The sequence below is a fragment of the Crocodylus siamensis genome, chromosome 1, assembly GCF_052110815.1.
Source record: "Crocodylus siamensis isolate JL-2025a chromosome 1, ASM5211081v1, whole genome shotgun sequence".
Classification (NCBI taxonomy): Eukaryota; Metazoa; Chordata; order Crocodylia; family Crocodylidae; genus Crocodylus; species Crocodylus siamensis.
Window position 1 is genome coordinate 165414014 of NC_143395.1, and position 23076 is coordinate 165437089.

At 42.1% G+C, this 23076-nt stretch overlaps 2 protein-coding genes across 2 annotated transcripts in view; both read right to left on the reverse strand.

Moving 5' to 3' along the window:
- The window catches only part of DNAH14 (dynein axonemal heavy chain 14), a gene marked incomplete at its 5' end in the record, with an annotated part of 313251 nt that extends 311443 nt beyond the window's left edge, over positions 1–1808 (reverse strand). Inside the window, 1 exon segment of the mRNA XM_090036082.1 lies at positions 1643–1808. Coding sequence (XP_089892208.1) covers positions 1643–1808 — 166 coding nt within the window.
- A 97-nt stretch (positions 1809–1905) lies between these two features.
- Positions 1906–22153, reverse strand: LOC149873604 (uncharacterized). Its single transcript, XM_090036201.1, has 5 exons — positions 22124–22153; positions 19641–19871; positions 11416–11583; positions 9159–9268; positions 1906–3505 (listed from the first exon to the last, which is right to left on the reverse strand). Exons 1-5 carry the CDS (start codon positions 22151–22153, stop codon positions 3259–3261), a joined length of 786 nt encoding a protein of 261 aa, XP_089892327.1. The 3' UTR covers positions 1906–3258.
- Between the last annotated feature and the right edge of the window lie 923 nt (positions 22154–23076).

Sequence of the window (23076 nt, forward strand, 5' to 3'; positions counted from 1 at the left end):
ACAAATAACTTTGCACTTAATTTCCCACTTGAAACCCTGGTGCTGATTTTCAGATCCAATTTGGATATGCAAAATAAACATCCCTCTTGCTTGGAATGCCTGCCCCATCTTCTGGTATTCTGGTATCATTTATCGCCAATACCAAAATAAGAGAAATAGAAAAGTTGTCTTAAAAATCATTTTGTACAATCCCAGTCCTTAGATGCACCATGGATTTCTTGACAGCAGCACCAGATCAAAGCACAGATGACTTCAGTAAGGGGACTCAGAACTTCGAATGATCAATCCTTTAGTTGCTACTACTCAAGTAAATATATCTACACACAGAGGGAGATCTAGGATTTTGAAGAAGGGTGTGAAGATGGGGCAGCGCATCAGAACATAGAACACAGTATGCATTTTTATCCAGTTTAAGAGAAACTAGAAGCTTTACTAATATGCTCAAGGAGGGGGGCAGCACTATTTTAGTCAGTTTAAGACAAAGCAAAAACAAGTACAGTTACAGTATAACCTCATAAATCTGGTACTCAACATTCCAGAATACTCAAAAATCTAGCACTTTTTAAAAATACACTACATTAGCTGGTCCTGTGCAGCAGCTGCATGCGGAACGTGGATAGCAGATGGTGGATGGCAGCGGAAGCTGCTATGTGCAAGCTTGCAAGCTCCCCCTCCACATCCAGGGGGAGGGGGTAGTGGTGGGTGGTCGAAGAGCAGTGGCCATACAGGGAGCAGACACACAGGGTGGTGGATGGCAGCAGCAGACACCGCATGCAAGCTTCCCCCTCCATGTCCAGAGGGGGAAGCTTTTTTATGTTTCAAAAATCCAGAATTTCCAAATTTCTGGCAGGTGCTAGGTCCCAAGGATGCTGGATTTATGAGGTTAAATTGTATTAGAATATACTCTAATTTGCTACATTAAGTTTTAAAACATACAACAAATTAGGCAAAAATAGTAAAAAATACAGTGTTTTGAACCTGAAGCTATCCAAATTAATTTCCCAAGGGAAATACCATAAAACACAGGTATTGTGCACTAGCTTCTCTCACTATATGGGTGAGATCCTGCATTCCTTGAACACACCAATCTGACCTTCATTTTTGGAGTACGAGAAGTACAAAATTGGGCTCTAGTTTCTGATTTCCCAACCATCCTATTACTAACACTGGCAAACTGTGCTAATCTCCTCATGGAGGTTATCTATATGGCACCTCCAAAATCTTAAATCAGCTGCTTTTTGAATGATCAGAACTCCAAAAGCCAATATAAGAGCCTAGCAGGTTTAATTTTTTTAAATTAACCTGACAGGTTTAATTTTTTTAATATATGAAAATTACCTATATATTTTTAATTCTAAGTAAATTAACTTATGGCCTGAAACCAAGAATGGAAAATTTCTAAAAGAAAGGTGAAAGGGAATTGGAGGCAAAAGTTACAAGTCACTGAAAAAAAAAATCTTAAAATACCATATTTCTTGAACTGAAACACAGGAGTTTTTTAAATCAAATGTGCATTGCTGATCCCATAAAAAACAGATGGGCAAATTCTACTTTATTGTATGAATGTAAACCTGGAGTAATTCTACTGTTTTTTGTGGCACAACAAGAGCATAATTTGCTTCTATTTCTAAGATTTACATACCTGTTCTATCATAAGAGTACACCTTTGCCCTGACAGTTTTACTATGTGATGTTCCAGCTTTCTGTTGTTTACAAATCTTTTCATGACAACTTGGTTCTGAAACAACTGTTTGAATATCAGTCTCATTATCATCTGTAAGAAGCAGTTTAAATAGACAATCAATTTGTTACTGAAAGTAGATTATGGCAGTCATTTTTGTACACAAACATTATTCTAAAGCTTTGTTCGTCTTCCTAGGAAAAAGTTGCTATTGTACAGTTAATATATATTCTTCACATTTATGACAATATTTATAAAATTTGTATCTTTTAAAAGAGAATTCTAAAAATGTCACTGCATTTTAAAGCAGTTTATGTAAAATCCAGCTCGTATCAATTACAAGCAAAAAAAAAATGCATTTAAAAAATATCAATATAGGTTTCACCTCCAAATAAGTGCAATAGAAGTCAAAATATTAATTATTTTACCTAGTCTGGTTTTCACAAAAATAGACAATTACACATCGTTTTCTAATTCTTTCCTCTTCATTTAATCTTATCATATTTGATTATACTTGCATCAGTGGGAATGTTGCTTCTACTTCAACAAAAATGGACCATTAAAGCTTAACTTTTTCACTTTCACTAACAGTCGAGGAAATACTACAAGACATCCCCAATTCTGCAAAGCACTCAGACTTATAACTGAGTTCATTATAGTAAGCATAAGAAGTCAATGAGACTTAAGCACATGTATGAAGTTAAGCATGTGCTTCAGTGCTTTATTATATCACTGCATCATGGAGGCTGCCCACAATGCCTTCAGGCCCATTGCACTGTACTGCTCAGAACAGACGGCCTCCTAAATGAAGCTATAGAACTGTAATCTGACTAATTAGCTTGTGTACAGGGTAACAGGCATCATGACTCAGCAGTGGTAATTAGCTCAGTTCATGCCATGCAGGGACTATAGTGCTTCCCAGTGCACTGCTACCACTGGAGACAGTAAGCTTATTACATAGATATAGCCAGGGTCATTCCCACAGATTTATTTTATTTACAAAAATGTCTGCTATAGACCAATAGTTCTGAACCTTTTTAGACTAACAACGGCCCTTGAAAAATACCAGCACTTAGTTTTCACTCAGTTTTGACTACAGAAAAAATAATAGAACAATTAATTTGTTGCAAAGAACTCAAAAAGATCACAAGAGGTCTGCATGCTTTTAACACTATGAATTTTTATTTGAAATCACTGGGTTTATTTTGTGAATCATATTTGTACACCTAACAACACTACTATCACATAGCCCCACAAGGGACCCCAGGGTGCCATGGCATCCTGGTTGAGAATCACGACTACAGACCAGGGCTATCCAACTTCTAAGCAGCCAGGGGCCACAAAATAAATACTATTTTGACAGAAGGCAGGTATGTTATAAGCAGTGCATTGCACCACATAAAAAGCTCAGTCAGACTTCAGTACAAAAAGCAAATAATAAGTTAGAACATGTTTGCAGGTGAATAGGAAAACTCCTGGTTTGTGATCTTTTTGTGCATTCCTATCAGCATAAGAACTCTTTAAAGCACATCTATAAATATATAAAGAATATATAAGATTGTCTCCTTTCCCGTCTGTTACTTTAAGACCCATTTATTGTACTTTCCTTCAGCATGTCTAGTAGAAGCAGCTGATGTGCCAGTGACATAATTGATTCCTTTACAAACAGGAATCCTGGAAAGCTTCTTTTCCATCTCACTCTTCAACCCTAAAGATATCATTTTTGTCATGCTCCTCTTTTGATCCATTAGCGGCTTGGACTCAGACACTTCAATAGGCTGACAAGCAATTATATCTTTTCCATCTTCATGTTTTCTTGAGAGTCTAAAATTGAACAAGATTTTTTTTGAAAGAATAATTGAATATTCAATCAAGTAGGGAAAGAAAAGAATAAATAAAGTAAAAGAAATCACTTGCATAATGATTCACGTTTTATAATTAAGGCACAAACTACTCCTTGGCATGAAATGAAAGGGCAGTTTCATGTGCAATTTGGAGGGGAATGAAAAACAGAAACTGTAGTCCTTTAACAATGTAAAGATTATGGGCTATATCTACACCGATGTTAGATAGTACCTGTATGCTGCCATTATACACTGATTTGGTTGTTAGTCTTGAAAGTGACAGAGCTTTAAATTGTTAATAAACATTGGTAAATTAAACTAAATATAGGTTTCGGAAACATTTGTCTTCATCATTTGTTTTTAGTATTGTTCACAGTGTAACTGCTGTAGAAGTCCAAATAAGGCCCACTACCCATTCTATAGGGTTTATAATCTCAAAATAATGTATTTAAATACTCTGTTCACCCATGGAAAGATCCAAAAGAAGAGTGAGGGGGTGTGTCTGCCTCCCCTTTGCCTATGCAGAGTGAGCACAATATGCTCTTTGAGCTCCTGCTTGTGCTCACCAACTGGTTGACATCCTTTCCCATACTGAATTCAGCTCCTGTGGGACTTTATCTCTTGTTGGGAATAGCAAGTACAACCCAAAGCTCCAAGTATAAAAACAGGCAGCTCCTCTTGAATAAAAACATTTACTGGGGCAAAAGACTAAAGGATTAAGCAGTCCAGCTTGCACAGCCCCAGTATGCTGGTTATATGCCCTGCCCCAATAGCTGGATTAAACAGAACTCTTGAATGACCCCTTATTTAAGTCCCCTCTTGAATTGTTGCAGCCAGCCCCAACAACGCTAACCCACTCAGGAAGGATACCTGGGGGGAAAAAAAAAGATTTCTGTACAAGGGATGGGTTCCGCCAGGGAAGAAAACTATATAAACACTTTTGTTGATGCTTCGTTAGGAAAGGGGAGGTGGGATGGGGAGGAATTGACATTCCATAGATCACTGGTCACAGTGATCCTGCTTAGTTCATTTTCTCAGAGAGGGAAAGATGTGACAGGTTCTGGGTGTTACTGTAATATTTGTTTTAATGTGTTCATGACCTGTATACAAGAACAAGCATTAGTTTATTCTTGTATACAGGTCAATGAGGTAAACTGAGGCATGGAACATTTTAACACCATGAACATATTTAAAACTGATATAAAATCCATAGTCCATCACAATACATATGAGCTGCATTATATTTTGTGAAAATACAAGAAAATGGTTCAGAAGCTAGAGTAGAGATTTGGCTTCAATTTCCTGCTCTGTCAGACTGTGTGACCCTAAGTCACTTAAATGTACTGTACCTAAAATCTATGTACTCTAACATTTGCAAATTTCAAAATCCCTGTGTTTGCCAACAGTAGGGCTGCATAGTAAATGAATGAAAAAACAGGTATAAGAGGAACAAACACTAAGTTCATGCTGAGCTTGCCTTCATTTTAATTAATTATAACTTCACCATTAGCTGCACATAACTCAGGAATTAGAAACAGAAGGAAGAAATGTCATTAAAACACCTATTTCTTGGCTGCTTATTGGTTTAGCTCAGAGAGGATTGTGTCCTTAAACCAGGACTGTCCAAATGGCAGTCCACACGGTTCTAGAACTAGGAGGCAAATGTCCTTGCCACTACTGTCCTTTCCCCGTACCTCTTGCCTGCAGAAGTTGTGCAGTCTCCATCCTTGAAAACTTTCAAAAGCAGGTTAGACACTTGGCTGAGATGGTTTGGTCAGGGACGATCCTGCCCTGAGCAGGGGGCTGGACTAGATGACCTTATGACAGGGGTGGGCAATTATTTTGGGTGGAGGGCCACTCAAGAGTTTTGGCAAGCCATCAACGGCTGCACGACAGGCAGCCAAGGGCAGATAAATATTAATTTTCTAAATTTTTAGGGGCTCCATGGGCCAGATTTTGCCCACCCCTGCCTTATATAGTCCCTTCTAGTCCTACTTCCCTATGATTTGAAGCACTACGAAGTGTCATGCTTTTCAGCCAGGAGACATGACAGGAAGCTGTGGCATCCTGCAGCTTCACTCTCCCAATCCTCCAAGGGGACAAGGAAAACAAGAGCAGATTCTGTAAGGACTCTCCTATGCACTCTGCTTTTGCTCTCCCAGAGCGCTCTACCACTAGACAATTACTACTGGCTAGAAAATGGAAACATGAAATATAATTTAATGGACTTAGTAATACTAAGGATAAAACTTGGGAGGAGAAAGATAAGTATTAAACTTTGTGTTCTATTTACAGTAAAGGAGAACATCTAGCAAAGTAGATTAGATGTCAGTTTATATGCTCCATAAAAATCCTGATCTCTCTGGGTCAGGATACAAGGGAGATCAGGAGAGAGAGACCTGATGGTGGGAGTCTACTAACGGCCTCCCTCCCAAGGAGAGGAGAGTGATCAGGCGTTCTCTGGGGAACAGACTGAGGCAGCTAACGCTAGAGACATGATCATCAGGGGTGACTTTAACTACCCTGACATCTGTTGGAAGGATCACTTGGCCACCTCTGGCAGGTCAGCCAACTTCTTGGCAACAACAGACAACGTGCTTCTGATACAGGTTGTGCAAGGGCCTACCCAGGGTAAAGCAACTCTGGATCTAGTGCTGGCCAAAGGTGATGACATCATAGGTGACCTAAGGATTGGTGGTACTCTGGGAGCCAGTGATCATAACTCGGCTAGGTTCACCATTCACCATAAAACTGGGAAATCAGACAGCAAAACAGAAGTCCTGGAATTCAAGAAGGGAGGTTTTGCCAAAAACTCAAGAGCCTAGTTGGAGAGGCCCTCTGCAACCAGCAACCGGACAACTCGGGAGTTCAGGAACAGTGGAGCTTCCTTAAGGAGGCAATTCTCACAGCCCAAAAACAGGCTATCCCCATGTGAGGAAAAAACAGGAAAGGAACCAAAAGACTCACATGGCTCAACAGCAGTATTAAAAAGCTTCTGAAAAAGAAAAATGAAGCATATAAACAATGGAAGAATGACTCAGCAACCAGAGAAGAATACAACTGTATTGCAAGGGCCTGCAGATAGGAGACAAGGAAAGCCAAGGCAGGCATGGAGATCAAGATGGCAACCAGAATAAAAGACAACAAAAAGTCCTTCTACAGATGCACAGGGAGCAAGAAAAAGTCAGACTCCACTGTGGAACCACTACTGAATGCTCAGGGGCAGCCCACAGTTGATGCCCACAAAAAAGCTGAGCTCCTAAATGTATACTTCACGTCAGTATTCCTGAAATCAACCAGGGGCTATTCAACTGACCAGAGGCCCAGGGAACATGGGGAAGACAACAAACTACACAAAAATCAGTTCCAAACAGGTGAGGGATCTCTTGCAACACTTGCATGTCTTCAAGTCTGCTGGGCCCAACAATGTGCTCCCAAGAGTCCTGAAAGAACTGGCTGAACTAATAGTGGGACCACTGGCCAAGCTTTTTAGTGGAACTTGGGAGTGGTCCTGGATGACTGGAAGACAGCCAGTGTGGTGCCCATCTTCAAGAAAGGGAAAAGGGATGACCAACTACAGGCCAGTCAGTCTGACCTCAGTCCTGGGTAAAATCTTTGAAAATGTTATTAAGAAGACCATCATTTGCAAGCTGGAAATGGACAGGGTGTTAAGTAATCAACACGGCTTTGTCAAGGGTAGATCACGACTGACAAACCTTGTGTCCTTCTACGACCAGGTAACAAGCCAACTGGATGAGGGACACATGGTGGACGTGATTTACTTTGACTTTTGTAAAACCTTTGATTCTGTTTCCCACAGGGTTCTCTCAAACAAGCTTGCAGGTACTGGACTTGACCAGTCTACAGTGAGGTGGGTGAACAATTGGCTTAAAAGCTGTTCCCAGAGGGTGGTAATTGATGGTGTGGAAGAAATCAAACTTCGCGTTGTGGTTGAATCAGAACTGACAGAGCCAGCTCTTCTTTATTTAAGGCTATACTGTGATCACAGGGAGAATTCCATACAGCAAGGGGAATCACCCACTTGTCTGTTTCAAAGGATTTCTCAGACTCTCTAATGTTACAAGCGTATTTATACTTAAGACAGAGAAAGAGATAAAAAATACACCTTGGAGAAACAAAACAATAGTAAATTACACAGAAATTTAGGAAGTTTACTTAAACAAACTATCTATGCACAGGAGAAGATATCAAGATAACCTAAGGATAAAGTGTGCAGGATTCCTTATCTCAGAACATTTAACTGAATTAAGCAGTATCAGCACTTCTGGTCTTTGTCTGTTTTTCTAGTCAAGTAAGCCAATTACTTCTACAATGGGATGGCCTCATCCTGGAAGGCCGTCTCCAGTGGACCTGTGCTTGGACCCGTGCTATTTAATATATTCATTAAGAACTTGGATAAGGGGGTGGAAAGCTCAGTGACTAAATTTGCGGATGATACCAAGCTGTGGGGAAATGCAGGCACACTGGAAGATAAGGTCAAGATCTAGTAGGACCTTGACAGGCTGGACTCATGGCCAAACTGGACTCAGTTGAGGTTAACAAGGATAAGTGCAAAGTCCTTCATCTGGGTAGGAAGAACCCTCACCACAAATACACAATGGGTGGTGGCCCACTGGCTGGCACAGCATTTGAGCAAGACCTGGGGGTTATGATCAACCAGAAGATGAATATGAGCCAGCAGTGCAATGAGGTTGCCAGGAAAGCAAATAGAGCTCTAGCTTGCATCAGCTGATGTGTGTCCAATAGATCCAGGGAGGTACTCCTCCATCTCTATTTGGCACTGGTGAGGCCTCAGCTGGAGTACTGTATCCACTTTGGGGCACCACACTTTATGAAACACATGGATAAGCTTGAAAGGGTACAAAGAAGACCACCTGCATGGTCAAAGGCATGGAGAATAGGTCCTATGAGGAGAGACTTGGGGAACTGGACCTGTTCAGTTCAAGTAAGAAAAGGCTGAGAGGTAACTTGATAGTCGTGTACAAATACATCAGGGATGAGCAACTCTTCAGAAAGACACCACAAGGGAAGATGAGGACCAATGGATGTAAGCTTATAGAGGGTAAATTCAGGCTAGATATAAGGAAGAATTTCTTCTTTGTAAGGGTTGCCAGAATCTGGAACACACTTCCAGCAAAGGCAGTGCAGTCACCATCCTTGGAGGCGTTCAGGAGGAGGCTTGTCTGAGCCCAATAACTTCCTTCCCATGGCAGGGACTGGACTTGATGATCTTACAGGTCCCTTCCAGTTCTACAAGTCTATGATTCTATGATTGTATAAATGAATATGGTATGCATTTTTCCCACCTTATCAGAATCAGAATTATGCTATTTTGAGGCCAGATTGTTTACTTTTTACACTAGCACAAATGAAGAAAATACAACTGACATCAATAAAGTTACTCTGGAATTATATTTGTACACACAAGATCAGAATCTAGACATGTATTTACACTTTGCTGGCATAGTCCTGAGTTATTAAATTTACCTTGAAACAAATTCAAACTTCCTAGAAATTAAGGAGTTAGATTTAATATTCTAGAATGTCCCTATCTGTTTGAATTTTAAAAAGCATAAAATGAAGATATAATAGAAAAAATTAATTTTGCATACACATATTCAAAATCCATCTTTCCTTCTTTTACGGCTTTGTGTTTCATTTCTGTGTTTTTTCTGTAAACTGCTGTGCGGAGTAAAGTAGCATTCTTCTCTGTTGAAGGTGGCTGGGAAGAAAAGGAAAGTAGAAACATTAATAAATATTGAACTGATCTTATACTGAAGTCAACTTAAAAGCTAGCAGTGACTTTCAAAAGTATGCACTGAATGCATCTATACATGCACTTTAATGTGGAGCTAATTGGTCTATTCAGCAGTAAAGTATCATAGGACACGTCATCACATGCATTTGCTTCAGCCTAGTTTTACTGTGCAGTAAGATACTGCACATTAAGGGTTTTTGGGTAGATGTCTATTGGGGTGTACGAAGTGGACCATATTGTATTCGGATTTGCCCCAATTCAGAGGACAGTGATTAGATTCACTGATTTGGATCACCATCCTAACTCAATTCAGTCGAATCCGAATCTAAAGATTCGATTCTGATTCAAAGAATCAGTGATTTGGCCATAGACACCACTTTAAATGTTTTTTCTACATACCTCGAGGTACCAGGCATGGCTCGTAAACGCTGAGATGGTGGGGTGGATGGAGCATCCCACAGGAGTGCAAAGAGGGCCCCCGCATGCTCAGCGGTGGACCCAGAAGTGGACCGGAAGTAGTTCCAGTCCACTTATGGGTCCACCACCGAGCACATGGGGGGGGATCCCCCACAAGCCCTGGCTTGGCAATCAGCTATGGGGGGACCCCAGGTACCCCCCTCCCCCCAGACCCAGGAGACACCAGTTGCTCAGCCGAGAGTGCTGGAGACGCCCTCCCCCCCCTTGCCCCACTCCCATGGGACGCTCCATCTGTCCCACCATCTCAGCATTCACAAGCTGCCTGGTATCTTGAGGTATGTAGAAAAAAATCATATAAAGCTATGTCTATGTTCCAATTGTCAAATCTCTCCGAATCAAATCGGAGGCTGAATCAGGCCAAATCTCCTCCAAATCAAATCAGCAACCGAAGCTTCGCACAGCCCCAGTGTCTGTACATGTGGGACTTAGGAAGATTTGCTCCCAGTTGCCTGCAGCCCTGCAATGCACCCCTGTGGACACCAGGGGGAGCTCCAGGGCCCCCCCAGGTGCCAGCTCAGAGGTCGGCAGAGAACAGGGAGCCAGGAGACAGCCGTCTCTTGCTTGCTGCTTGCTGCTCTGGTGGGGACAATGTCCTCCTGCCCAGGCAGCAGGGAGTTCCTGGCCCTGGTTCCCCAATCAGGGGCATGAGGCTTGAAAAGAGCTGCAGGGGAGGAGCAGGTCCCAGCCCCCTGCCCTGATCCACCAGTGGGGCAGCTAGCTCACTTTTAGCTCCCCCACCAGCAGATCAGGGCAGGGGGCTGGGACCTGCCCCTCCCCTGCAGCTCTTTCTAAGCCCTGTGCCTCGATCACCCAATCGGGCCACAAACTGGGACTTGCCCCTTACCACAACAGTTCCCAGCGAGCCCCTTATCTCCCAGCCTGAGCCCCACAGTCACAGGGCACAGGCTGGAAGGCCCTTATCTGGAAGACCCTTACCCAACTGTGGGGTTTGGGGTGGGAGATAAGGATCTTCCAGCCTCAGCCCTGCAAGTACTAAATGCTAAATGTTTTATTGACACATTTTATTTTATCTCTTATTTTATATGGTATATAAAGTTCTCTTTCCTATTTTAGTTCCATGAAACATATAAATATTTTTTTTAAATTAGAACTACAAAACAAACCAAAAAAATCCTGATGAACACCCTGCAATCCAGGGCAATGATTTAAAAAATATAAATCAATTAAATCATTAAAAAAAAAATCAATAAAATTGTATGGAGTGAACTCAGGACAAAAATACAGCAACTGAGTTTCAAATAACCAAAGTATTATCAGATAATTGAACCGTACTAATTTACACTAACTGAAAGATCTAAATGAAGTAGTGATATTTACAGATAATTGTTTAAGTGAACAAACACAAAAAAGGGTCAGAATAATAAAAACTGAAATGTAATGCATTCATGCATTTGTTAAATGCAGTTTAGTTTACATCATCATCATTCTTTTTCTTACAATAAAACATATTGTTAAATACTGTGTAAAAGTAAGAAATAAGAAATGTCTCCATGGCTCTCTGCTTTGAAGACACTGAGAGGGTAAAGAGTAGTATAAAAGTTGGAGATGTTCTAATGTCATAGGTCTTTAACAAAAATAATATATTCCATTAAAAACAACATTGAATTTCTCACCAGTGTGCTGCTATCTCCATGAATGCTAAGAGCTTGTTCATGAATAATATACTTTCCTTCTACCATATGTGGTACTTCTGTGTCCTCAGGTCCCAGCTGGAGACGAGATGCCAGTTTTGTTTTTGGCACTGTATTCTGTCTGTCCATGTGGGTTAGGTGACTGTGGTCCTAATGATGAAAAAGAGTTTCTGGGTATGAATCATCAAGTGATTACACCTCCATTATACTTTCATGATAAATTTTCCAAACACTTAGAAAGCATTGCATATATAAATCACAACCCAGTGTAATACATCTGTAAAAAAGGATAAGTCTTAGGGCAAGATATATGCTACCGAGACAAGGGTATTACCACCATTGTGCAAGGCATTTGTACAACCTCACTTTGAATACTGTGCAGTTTTGCGGTCACCAGTGTTCAAAACTGATGAACTTAAACTGGAACAAATACAAAGAAGGGACACTAAGATGGCCATGGGAATGGAGACCTTTTCTTATGAAAGATTAAAGGAACTGGCTTTCTTAGTTCAACAAAACTGAGATAAAGAGGGATCATATCCTCTCTCAGTAAGTACATTCAGGGGATGAATATTAAGGGAAAGCTTGGGAGAAAATATTAGAAGAAAAGCTTTGGGAGCTGAAAAACAATACTAGCACAAGATCAAACATCTGCAAACTAGTTAGAAATACATTTAGATTGGAAATAGATTTATAATTACTAGTGAGGGAAGTTTTGGAATGGTCTTGCAAGGTAAGGAGTATCAGAGGCAACCCTAATTCCCTTTAAGATTCAATTAGATAAATTCGCCGATGACACCAAACTCTGGGGCAAAGCATCCACACCTGAAGACAGGAGGGCGATCCAGGCTGACCTGGACAGGCTCAGCAAATGGGCAGAAGAGAACCTGATGGTGTTTAACACTGAAAAATGCAAGGTTCTCCACCTTGGGAGGAAAAATCTGCAGTATCCTTATAGGCTCGGCAGTGCTACGCTGGCTAGCACTATGGAAGAAAGAGACTTGGGGGTCATCACTGACCACATGATGAACATGAGCTTTCAATGTGATGCTGCAGCTAGTAAAGCGAGCAAAACGCTGGATTGCATTCATAGATACTTCTCAAGCAAATCCCGGGATGTCATTCTCCCCTTGTACTCAGCCTTGGTGAAGCCACAGCTGGAGTACTGTGTCCAGTTTTGGGTTCCACAATTCAAAAACAATGTGGAGAAGCTTGAGAGTCCAGAGAGGAGCCACGTGCATGATCAGAGGTCAGGAAAACAGACCTTATGACAACAGGCTGAGCTATGGGGCTCTTTAGTCTGGAAAAGCACAGGCTCAGGGGTGATCAGATGGCCACCTGTAAGTTTATCCGGGTGACCACCGGTATTTGGGGGAACATTTGTTCACCAGAGCACCCTAAGGGATGACGAGGTTGAACGGTTATAAACTACTGCAAGACCGTTTCAGGCTGGACATAAGGAAGAATTTCTTTACTGTCCAAGTCCCCAAGGTCTGGAACAATCTGCCATCGGAGGTGGTTAAAGCACCTACATTGAACACCTTCAGGAGCAAACTGGATGCTTATCTTGCTGGAAACCTATGACCCCAGCTGACTTCCTGCCCCTTGGGCAGGGGGGTGGACTCGATGATCTTCCAGGGTTCCTTCCAGCTGGAATATATGAATTTAAGGAAGGGATGGTATGGTAGCACAGGAGCTCCAGCTCATCAATCAGTGTGTGTGGTAGAGAATCATGTGTCTGAGGTTGCCAGGTGTGGGAACAAAGGTAGTTCATGTATTGTCACTTGGAGGTTTTGCTGGTCATCAGTTGGGGCTAGGAAGGATTTTTTCCCCCTTCTCATGACTACGGTTACCATACATCTGGGTTTTCCAAAACACATCCTCTTTTTGGGCCCTCCCATTTCTGTCCAGGCAGGTTTTAAAATATCAGCAAATGTCCAGATTTTGCTCTGCCTCTGCTTTCCCAGCTTGTCCTAACAAGGAGATGTTTGGGGCTGGGGGGAACAGGGCAGCTGTAGTGTGTATGTGTGCACATGCGTGCTTGCGTGCGTGCACGTGCCAGATCTGGGACTGCAGCAAAGCAGGGAGGTGGGGGAGGGGTGGGAAGGGTACTTCAACAGCAGCAGGGAGCTGCATGGGCAGGGGGCTATGGGTTGGTAATGAGGGGCACCGGAAGGGCTGGGGGGACAGGAAGCTGCAGGTCAGAATTGAGGGGCACCAGCATGGTCTGGGGGCAGGGTAGTGTGGGTCAGAAGTGAGGAGCAGTAGCAGGACACAGACGTATCACTGCCCCACCCCCCAATCATATACACCCTCCCTCCCACAGGTGTCCTCTTCTTTGAAACCGGACATATGGCAACCCTAGGATTCATGACTCCTACTGGCTACTGGGAGGTCCGTTTTCCTCCAGAGTACTAAGATATTGGACACAACTAAGTCCATAGGTTTTTGATTGGGGTGTGCTAATAGTCCTACCCTTTCTAAGAACTAAGAGGTTCCCTGGCTGGCAGTTCTGACTTTTCTGTTCAGGGTCATACTGACTGCCAAGTCTGGGGTCAGGAAAAAATATCTTCCCTAAATCTAACTGGCACGGACTGTGGAGTTTTTGGCTCTCTGTAGTATGGGGCACAGTCCTCATATCTTTGCAACGTTTCCTAACCAATTACTTCCTTGTTGTTGCAGAGGTAGCATACTGGTATTGACAAGGCACTCATTTCCCCTACTTTTACCTGTGACCTATTACAAGATGTTCTTTGTTTTTCAGATACTGTTACTTGCAGGTCAGTGTGAGGGTTTCAAATGACTGTTTTGGAGATTCCCTGAGTTAATGACTACTTGCAAATGCAGGGGACTGGATTCAAGACCAAAACAAGTCCTTTCATATCTTTGTAACTATTATTTTTGGTGTCTATTCTAACATTTTGCCTACTGCTTAAGTAAATTTAACAAGCCTGTAATTGCCTGGATCACTGCCCTTTTTTAAAAATAGTACTATACCACAGTTGGCAGAGCTGTTGAAGATCTGTGTTCAAGACAGTTGCTATTTCATGTGCTGCCCCTTCATCCTTTCAGAGGCAAAGTATTTGTTCAGCTTTTGGTCCATGTGTAAACTGTTCTGGATCTCCACTGCACCTCCATCACAGAGCATCCCCACTTCTTCTCTAGCCCCTACACTTCTTCCCTCCTGATTCTCTTTATATGGCCAAAGAAACTTTTGCCATTAGTTTTAGTATTCTTTGCAATATCTAGCTCATCTAATCTTTTAGCCATTCTTTCCTTCTTTCTACTTTCCTTCATCAGAGACAGATATTCCCCAAAATTGATCAGCCCTGAGTTCCATTACTTGTACATCTTCTGCTGATTCTTAAATGGCCTGTAAGCAATTCCCTTTAGCCATTAAGCCCTTCCCTTCTATTTTTAACCCTTACTTTGGATTCTGATATTTGCATTTTTCCCTTAAAATAATTCCAAACTGATTCTGCATCCAAGCCTCCCAACTCTTTACTCTGGATTAACATGGGTAAATCTGAGACCAGCACTTTCCTCAATGACAGCTACCTCACTATATAGAGACACCCTGTAATGGAGCCACGCTTATGTCTAGACCGGCTTACAGAGGATCAAGGAAAAACACATTTTTTTCTTAATCAATTTGGAATTTTTGTAAGCAGAGAAAAATACAGTAGGAAAAAATGAGGAATGTATGTTTCCTTCATCTTCAGCATTTTAGATGCCAGTAGTTTACAATGCACATCTAATGGACTAAGATACAGTGATTGGTAATCTGCCATCATACACCCAGCAGATGGTAATAATTACCAGACTCTACTATTCTGAATAAGATTTTGAAATTAATGCTGTAGATTATGGCTCCATTATTTATATCCCATTATCAATCCCATTAACCATTCAGTTCCTCCCCATCAGTTTCATTTAAAAAATAAGAGACATATCATTCATTTGGATTTCTTATACACCACGTTTTCAATAATTCAACCAAACTGTACTGTGCGCAGAAAAATAACGTTTTAAATTTAGTTAAATGTGGTTATGTATGAAAAGACTAAAACATAGACACACAAAGATGCAAATGATTGCAAAGATGCAAACCACCAGAGTAAATTATATTCAGCCAATCCATTCATTCTATGAGTACCCTTTGGTGCTATTTGGAAAGCAGTCTGCAAGCTCAACTCTTCCTGTTGGAAAGTATAGCAACCACCTCTTAACAGAAATGTAAGATAGAATATAGGGTTCTGTTACAAAAAAGAATGTAAGCACATACCTAAGTCTCATAAGCATGTGCTGAAGTCCCTTGTTAAATCTGGACTGTGAAATCTGGACTGTGTTTTTCAACAACATTCCTAAGATCAATTTACCTCGTCATTTTATAATCTAATGACTTGAAAACAATGGTAATTGTGCACAATGGGTTAGAGATGGGAATCCTTTCCAGCTATTAGAAGATGTTACAATCTCACTTTTTATGTATTCTAACAGCTTGACACAATTCCAGGAGGGAAATGTCATCAAACCTACACAAAGTGAACAGAGGCCAGGTCTACACTACAAAATTTTACTGATGTGGCTTGTTGTCAAAACCTTCCACAAAGACAGAAGTTACACAGTAATGACAAAAAAGTATGTTTACAGGTACAACACATGTTGTTTGAAAGGATAATTTAACTATACTAGCAGAACTTTTGCCAATATTAATTTCATGTGCCATAGAAAGTTTTGCCAATAGAGAGAAGCACATTTGAACCAGCTGCCTACAGAGCAAAGCTCTTTTAATTATCTCCATTCAAAGAAAGGAAAGTTTTCATGCATAGATTCATTTTCTTATGATCTACATACACACAGGTTTGTACTGATTTATTTAAAGTAATAAAAATCTCCAGCAGACATACTTTGGTATTGTTCCTCCAAACACTTATATGTTTAATTTTACCACCATAAGTACATGGTAAGAAATGACCAGACGAAGCTTATGTTGGTTTCAAGCACACTATCCCTTTTTACTTTAAAAGATAACTTGAACAGCCACATACCAAGTTTAAAATAATTTAAAAGTGCCTACATGCAAAGTTACTCCAAAACTGAGGACTATGTGCACATCAGAAACATATTATTGGTACAGAAATTCCAGTATATGGTGAAATGCAGAATTGTAAATGTAATTCATTATAGATGACTTACATTTCAGGCATTAAAATTGAATTTATCAATTTTGTAAGAGCCACCCCCAAAGGATCAAGAGCTTCTGGGCAAGAGCACTACCAGGAGTGACTAGAAATAATGGTCACAACCTGGCAGAGGGTAGATTCAGACTAGACATCAGGAGGCGCTACTTCACTGTCAGAGCGGCTAGGATTTGGAACCAACTTCCAAACGAAGTGGTGCTGGCTCCTACCCTGGAGACAAGGCTAGAGGAACACCTTGCTGGGGTTGTTTGACCCCAGTACTCTTTCCTGCCATGGCAGGGGGTCAGACTTGATGATCTGCTCAGGTCCCTTACGACCCTACAAACCATGAAACTATGAAGAGAGACAGCAGATGCCTCAAGGACCATCACAATGAATGTGCAAGAACATAAACTGAAAATAAAGTCAGAAATATAAACTGGTTACATGTTTTAATTTAGTACATATACTGTACAGTAACAGTTCAGTAAGAAACTGTAAAACTGTATTGTAACACTGTATAATACATTTTGTTACCTGTACAATACCTGTACGAACATGTCCTTCTAAATAATATTAAGATCTACCTGTGCACTCTAAGATTTTGTCCAGGACATCTCTACATGATAAAAGATACCCTTTTTTGGTGTTAACTAAGGAGAGAGCACCAAGAAGTGAGCAAGTAGACGTTTCTGTACAGTCTGCTTCTTCTCCTTCCCTATTCGGTGTTTTCACATGTACAATTTCATCAACAATGGAATCAACAGACACCCCTGGAGCCACCAAAATATCATTATCTACACAGATCTGATTTTCAAGTGATTTGTGTCACACCGGGAGAAATACCTGTTCTCTCACAAACCCCTGTCCTCTTTCCTAGTATATCAGGATTCACACAAACTTCTTGCAGCAAATGTTTCTTATCTTGTTATTGAGGTTCCATTGTCATACTCCCACTTTACACCAGCAGCTAAGTAGTGATGACTGACTACGTTTCTCTATGTAAACACTACCATTTCAATGGCATAAAGAATACTAGTGCTTAGAGTTTCATCTAAGTTTATCATATTTTTTCCAATTATTCTGATCAGAAATTTGTCTTCGTAGCATGATTTCTTTATATAATGGCTGCAACACAGAGGAGCAGAAGAATGGAAAGAATTTCACTCTCACATTTTCTAATGTCTTGAGGACCAAAGTGTCTTTGCGCCTTTTTCATGAAGCCTGAAAAGCTATTTTTTAAACAGCTCTGTGGTCATACAAGCCTTGTGACTGTCCCATGTATGGCAAACCCTTTACATTTTTAAAGCACCCCTCCCCCTCCTCCTCCCTCAGCATACCTGATTCAGCAGCTGCTGGAACTGGAACTGTGCAGATCTCAGAGCAGCTGGAACAGGGCCACATGTGGCACAACTAAGCCAAAGCAGCAGCACCTGCTCTAGTCAGTCCAGAGCACACACTGCACTTATACTTCCTTTCCTCCAATGCAACCAAATCAACAGCAGCTTGGGATACAGAACACAGAGACAGGGTTTGTCATATGACATCCCGTATGCAAGGCCTATAGCTGTATGTAGTACTCCACGGTGCATAACATAAGGCAATCTCGCATGATGCAAGCTGCTGCTGTTTTGGCATCAACCTACTGGTGTATTTGCTATCGAAATGTGCTGCACTGCTCACAACATCATATCCAGAAGCCTCAAATTATGTTAATTAAACTGATTATGTTCCACTCTTCTGAAATGCATGATACCAAATGTAACCGCCTAGATTTGTATAGGGAATGGGAGGGGATTTGCATGTTGCCCATCAGACCGAAATGTTGGTTCTAACAATACTTGGTATGCCGAAGTGCTCCCTGTGCAGATGCAGTTCACACTGGCCAAGTTCTGTTTGGCACGTGTATAGTATAACCACTCCCTGCCCAGTTCCCAGACATAATCCACTGTACGATCAGGCTTTTAATTAAAAGGGGCAACTTGGCTTGTAGATGGGTCATGGGGCTGGAGTCATTTCAGGACTAATGGCTGATTTTCCAGTTTTGAACATGGCCTATGCTACCGCATCTTTCCGCTGCCAGCAGTGGCTTTACAGTGTCCTAGATCACAGGACATCAGCATGATTTCCAAAAAGTTTGGCCAGAAGCTACTTTGAACAGACACCATTTAGCCCCCTCCACCTGCATTTCACTGCCCTGCCTAACTCAGCTCCTACAAGCCTCCCCCCTGCCTCTGTTCCCTGGCCTGTCCCAGACCCAGCTCCACTGCTGGATGACTTTGTGAGGTCCCTTCCAGCCCTGCTTTCCTGTCATCCATCCCTTATTCATACAGTGTCCATGGAAACATATCTGTCTGTAAGGAAAGGGCAACTGAGCTGTCTCTCCAGAGCGTAAATGTAGTAGGTCCAGAAGGTGGATCTGGGGAGCCCAGACAGATTTTAGTTTCGTCTTACATTCATCTTCCTATCTTAATATCTTTCTTTCTAGCATAACTTTATCAGCAGAGGGGTCAGCTTCCTTTTCTTTGACCTTATTTTTTTCTTTCTTTCTTTCTAACTTGGTTTTCCTGGTCTTTATTTTTACATGGATTCTTCTCTCTCACGTAACACCAATGCCCTTGTACCTTATGAACAGTCCTGCTTTATTACAGGACTTGGAACAACCAAACTTAATAAACTTGAAAGGAAGGATTTTTTTTTTAAAATAGTGTTCAAACGGCAGGAAAGTGCTTTGACTGACAGGTTGCTCCTACTGTTTCTCTCCCCACCTTCCCTTGATGATACACTCCATATGAGGAAAACCAAAAAAACTCCAAACCAACCAACCATCCGTCCCAACAGCCGCGGGGCCAGGGGGCAGCGCCTTGCCCCGGGCTCTTCCTGCCCCTCGCCTCCGGCAGCTGAGGGAGCTCTGGGGCTGCCAGAGCCGCCCACGCCAGGGCCCTCACTACTCCGCCCCCGCAGCACAGCGCGGCTGAGCCCACACCTGAGCCCCACCCCCAGCCCCGCCCCCTCCTCGCTCACCATGCTCCACGCGACCGTTACGGCAGTTGTTCCAACCGCCTGCAGCTCGCGCGGAGGAGTGGGGCCGTGACGTAGGCGTTCCTTGCAGGCTCGGCTCGCTGCTCGGATCGCGCGCGCCGCGCCGCTCGCTTTGTGCTCTGCGCGGGCCCCGCGGTTGCCAGGTGTACTATAATGATGTCTGTGTACCTCATTTCCACCCTTGGATTTCGTATGTACACAAGCATTTCCACTCTTGGATTTATAATAGTAAAAGTGTTCAAAATGTAGAAATGCAGAACTCTAGAACTCTTGGTTCAGAGATGATACCTTTTATTAGACCGAGTAAGAAATCACAAAAGATTATATCTGCCTGTCGATAGATATAGACATCTTTTGTAATATATCGATCAACCAATAGATGTATATTTTGTGATTTCTTAGTCCTTGTAATAAAAAGTATCATCTCTGAACCAGAAGTTCTAGACTAGTTTTGCATTTCTTTTTGTCTCAGACCAACATGGCTACCAAAGCCACCTCTTCAAAATGTAGGATCATTTTTAAGGCCACTCATTGATAAAGTCAATGCAAAACCTGAGTCATTCTCAAGGAGTCTTAACTGACTTTTCCTTTTCCTGGTGTTTTTGGGGTGGTTTTTTTTTTTTTTTGGTTGGTAGGGTGGTTTTAATGTATTTCATGTTCCAGGTCAAATTAGCCAAATAAGTCCCAACTTGTAAGAATGAGCAGAACTCAATGGTTCCAAAAAGCCCTATCGATTGAGCGGGCACATGGGCAACTGGTGACACCTCAGCGGGCACATGGGCAACTGGTGCCCTGTCAGCAACCAGGTGGGGAGGTCCCCCCCAGCCGATCATGGGCGGCTGACTGATCGCTGCAGCCGCTTCCACTTCCGCTCCCGCCTGCCCACCCTGCCTACTGCCTAAACGGCAAGTGCAGCCTGTCAGGGGGTGCACCAGCACTCTCGGGGGGTGCACATTCACCCCCTATACATTACCACTGAGCAGACAGAACTGAATCCTTCTAAATACATGTGTGACACTGCAACTGCAAAAATCTTCTGTCCCAGGCTCTCACCCTAAGACTTCAGATACTCCCAAATCTATTGGCAGGCATCCTGCATGCAGACCCAAGCCCAGAAGTCTTGGGGTTCAGATGTCCCCAGATACTGCAGGCAAGCATTCTCCATCCCAGATTCTTTACTTCAGATACTTCCTACACTCAATCTTAGCCCACAAGAGACAGCTGTCAGTGTTTTTTTATGACTACCTGCCTGGAAATAAAGAAATACTTTAACTTTGATGACCCACTTCTCACTCACTGGCGGCTTACAGTGAGCAATATAAAGTAAGAAAAAGACTTATTTGCACCTTCTTGCAGTGAGCAATAGTTTTTCAGCAAATGCAATCATTTTGAGTTCCCATACAATAATTTCATATTTAAGACCTAGAAACACTGTTTGGAGCCCCTTGGAGGCCCTACTCATGCAACAACACTCCAGGCCCTGCCTGCAAAGGCTAAGGATAAGCTGGGAGACCATAGGGGGTGCAACCAGATAGGGAGTGTAAACAAGACTCTAGTCACTTGCTTAGACAAAGGACACTAGGACATGGATGGCCAGGCTAAGTCCAGCCCCTACAGTGGCTGCACCTGCCCCATCCCCACTCCCTCCCTCACCATGGGGGCCTCGATCTGCCCCACCCCACCATGCCACTTCCCCCCAGCAGACGTATGAACTGGACGCTGCTCTCCAAGCTGCTGGGCTGCATATCAGCAATTGGATCGGTACTGACCAATATGGCTGGTCAATAACTGGCCATGGGTATCAGCCCAGAAAATCTTTATCAGTGGCCCCCTACATTTAGTTTTTTTCTGTCATGTCCTTATCCCTCTAAGTCTCTGATTCTCAACCAGGGTGCCATGATGCTAGTGTGCTGTGAGATCCTTGTAAGGGTGTTGCACAATATTAGCAGTCAGGTGTGTAAACACCGACATGATTCACAAGAGAAACCCAGACACTTCAAATAGGAATCCAGAGTGTCAAAACATTTCTGACCTGTTGTGGTCTTTCTGAGTTCTTTGTAACAGAAGAATTGCTCTGTTATTTGTCCAGATCCATGAGTGAAAGTGAAGAGCTGGCATTTTCTGGCAGTGCCTTGAGTCAAAGTTTGAGAACCACTGCTCCATCTATTCTTTTTACTGTCTAATAGTCTAATGTTCCCAATTTTTTGAAAGCTTTTCTGCATCTGAGGTTTTTAGTTTCTGCTTCTGATAATCCGTACTGATAGATCTTTGGATTTTTGCACTTCTACCTCAGGCTTTCTAATCCATATTTTATGACCCCAGCTGACTTCCTGCCCCTGGGGCAGAGGGCTGGACTCGATGATCTTCCGAGCTCCCTTCCAGCCCTAATGTCTATGAAATCTATGAAATCTTTGACCCGCAGGGCCCCCCCCTGCGTCCAGAAACTGTGATTGCAGCATTGGTACCTGAGCTGCAGCATTTAACATGGCCGACATTCTGGACCTGTAGGGAGCCCTGTGAGCTAAGTGACACAGCCCCGTATGTGGATCGCACACAGTATCATACTGCAGCCAGATCCAGCACATGAGACTGAGCACAGGGTTTAGTCTCAGCTGGATCCAAGGCACTAACTCCATGCTGGATCAAGCCTGCGAACAAACCCTAGTTACTCCTTCTACCAATTCAGTATTACTTTTTACCTAGAAGACACAGAAAGGCACTTCAGAAGTTCTTCAGCAATGTATCAAACTTAGAGAAATTGAAAGCCTTGTTTTTAATGTGCCTTATGAGACTTCCTTGGAAATTTAAAAAATGAAAGCAAAGTCCTTATAAGATAGTATAATCAGTTGTTATTTACTGGACTCCAACCAAAGCAGAATTTTAAAAGGTCAAGTTATTTAATATTTCAAGAACTGAATTTTTGCCTAGTATCTGCAAATCAGATTGATTAAAATTTTCTTGAGGCCCCTGATAATGCCATCTGAGTAGTGGTTTATTAATTATAGTTTTCTTTTATTATTTTAAAAAAGGAAAAAACAACTAAAGCTGTTTATCTTAAGGGTATCCTATCTAAACACCCAGACTCTGCTGAAAACCTGAAAGGAAAATAAATCTGCTCAGATCTAGTTAATCCATACTTCGTTTATCCTTATATGGGTATCCTAAAGATTTAAATGGTGACTAATCTTTGATTTGTTAATCTGAAGTGTTTAAATCCAAATAAAATATTGGGTCTGCAAAGACATTCATATTAATTATGTCTGACTGGATGAATTAGAAACAACTGGCACACTAAATGGAATCTCAATAACAAAAGCCTCACTTAGCTACACATACAGGGGTCATTTATTTTCCCATTGATGCATCAGCAATGCAGCTCCTAGGAGATGCCATCAAACAGCTAGGAAAGTACAGTCTC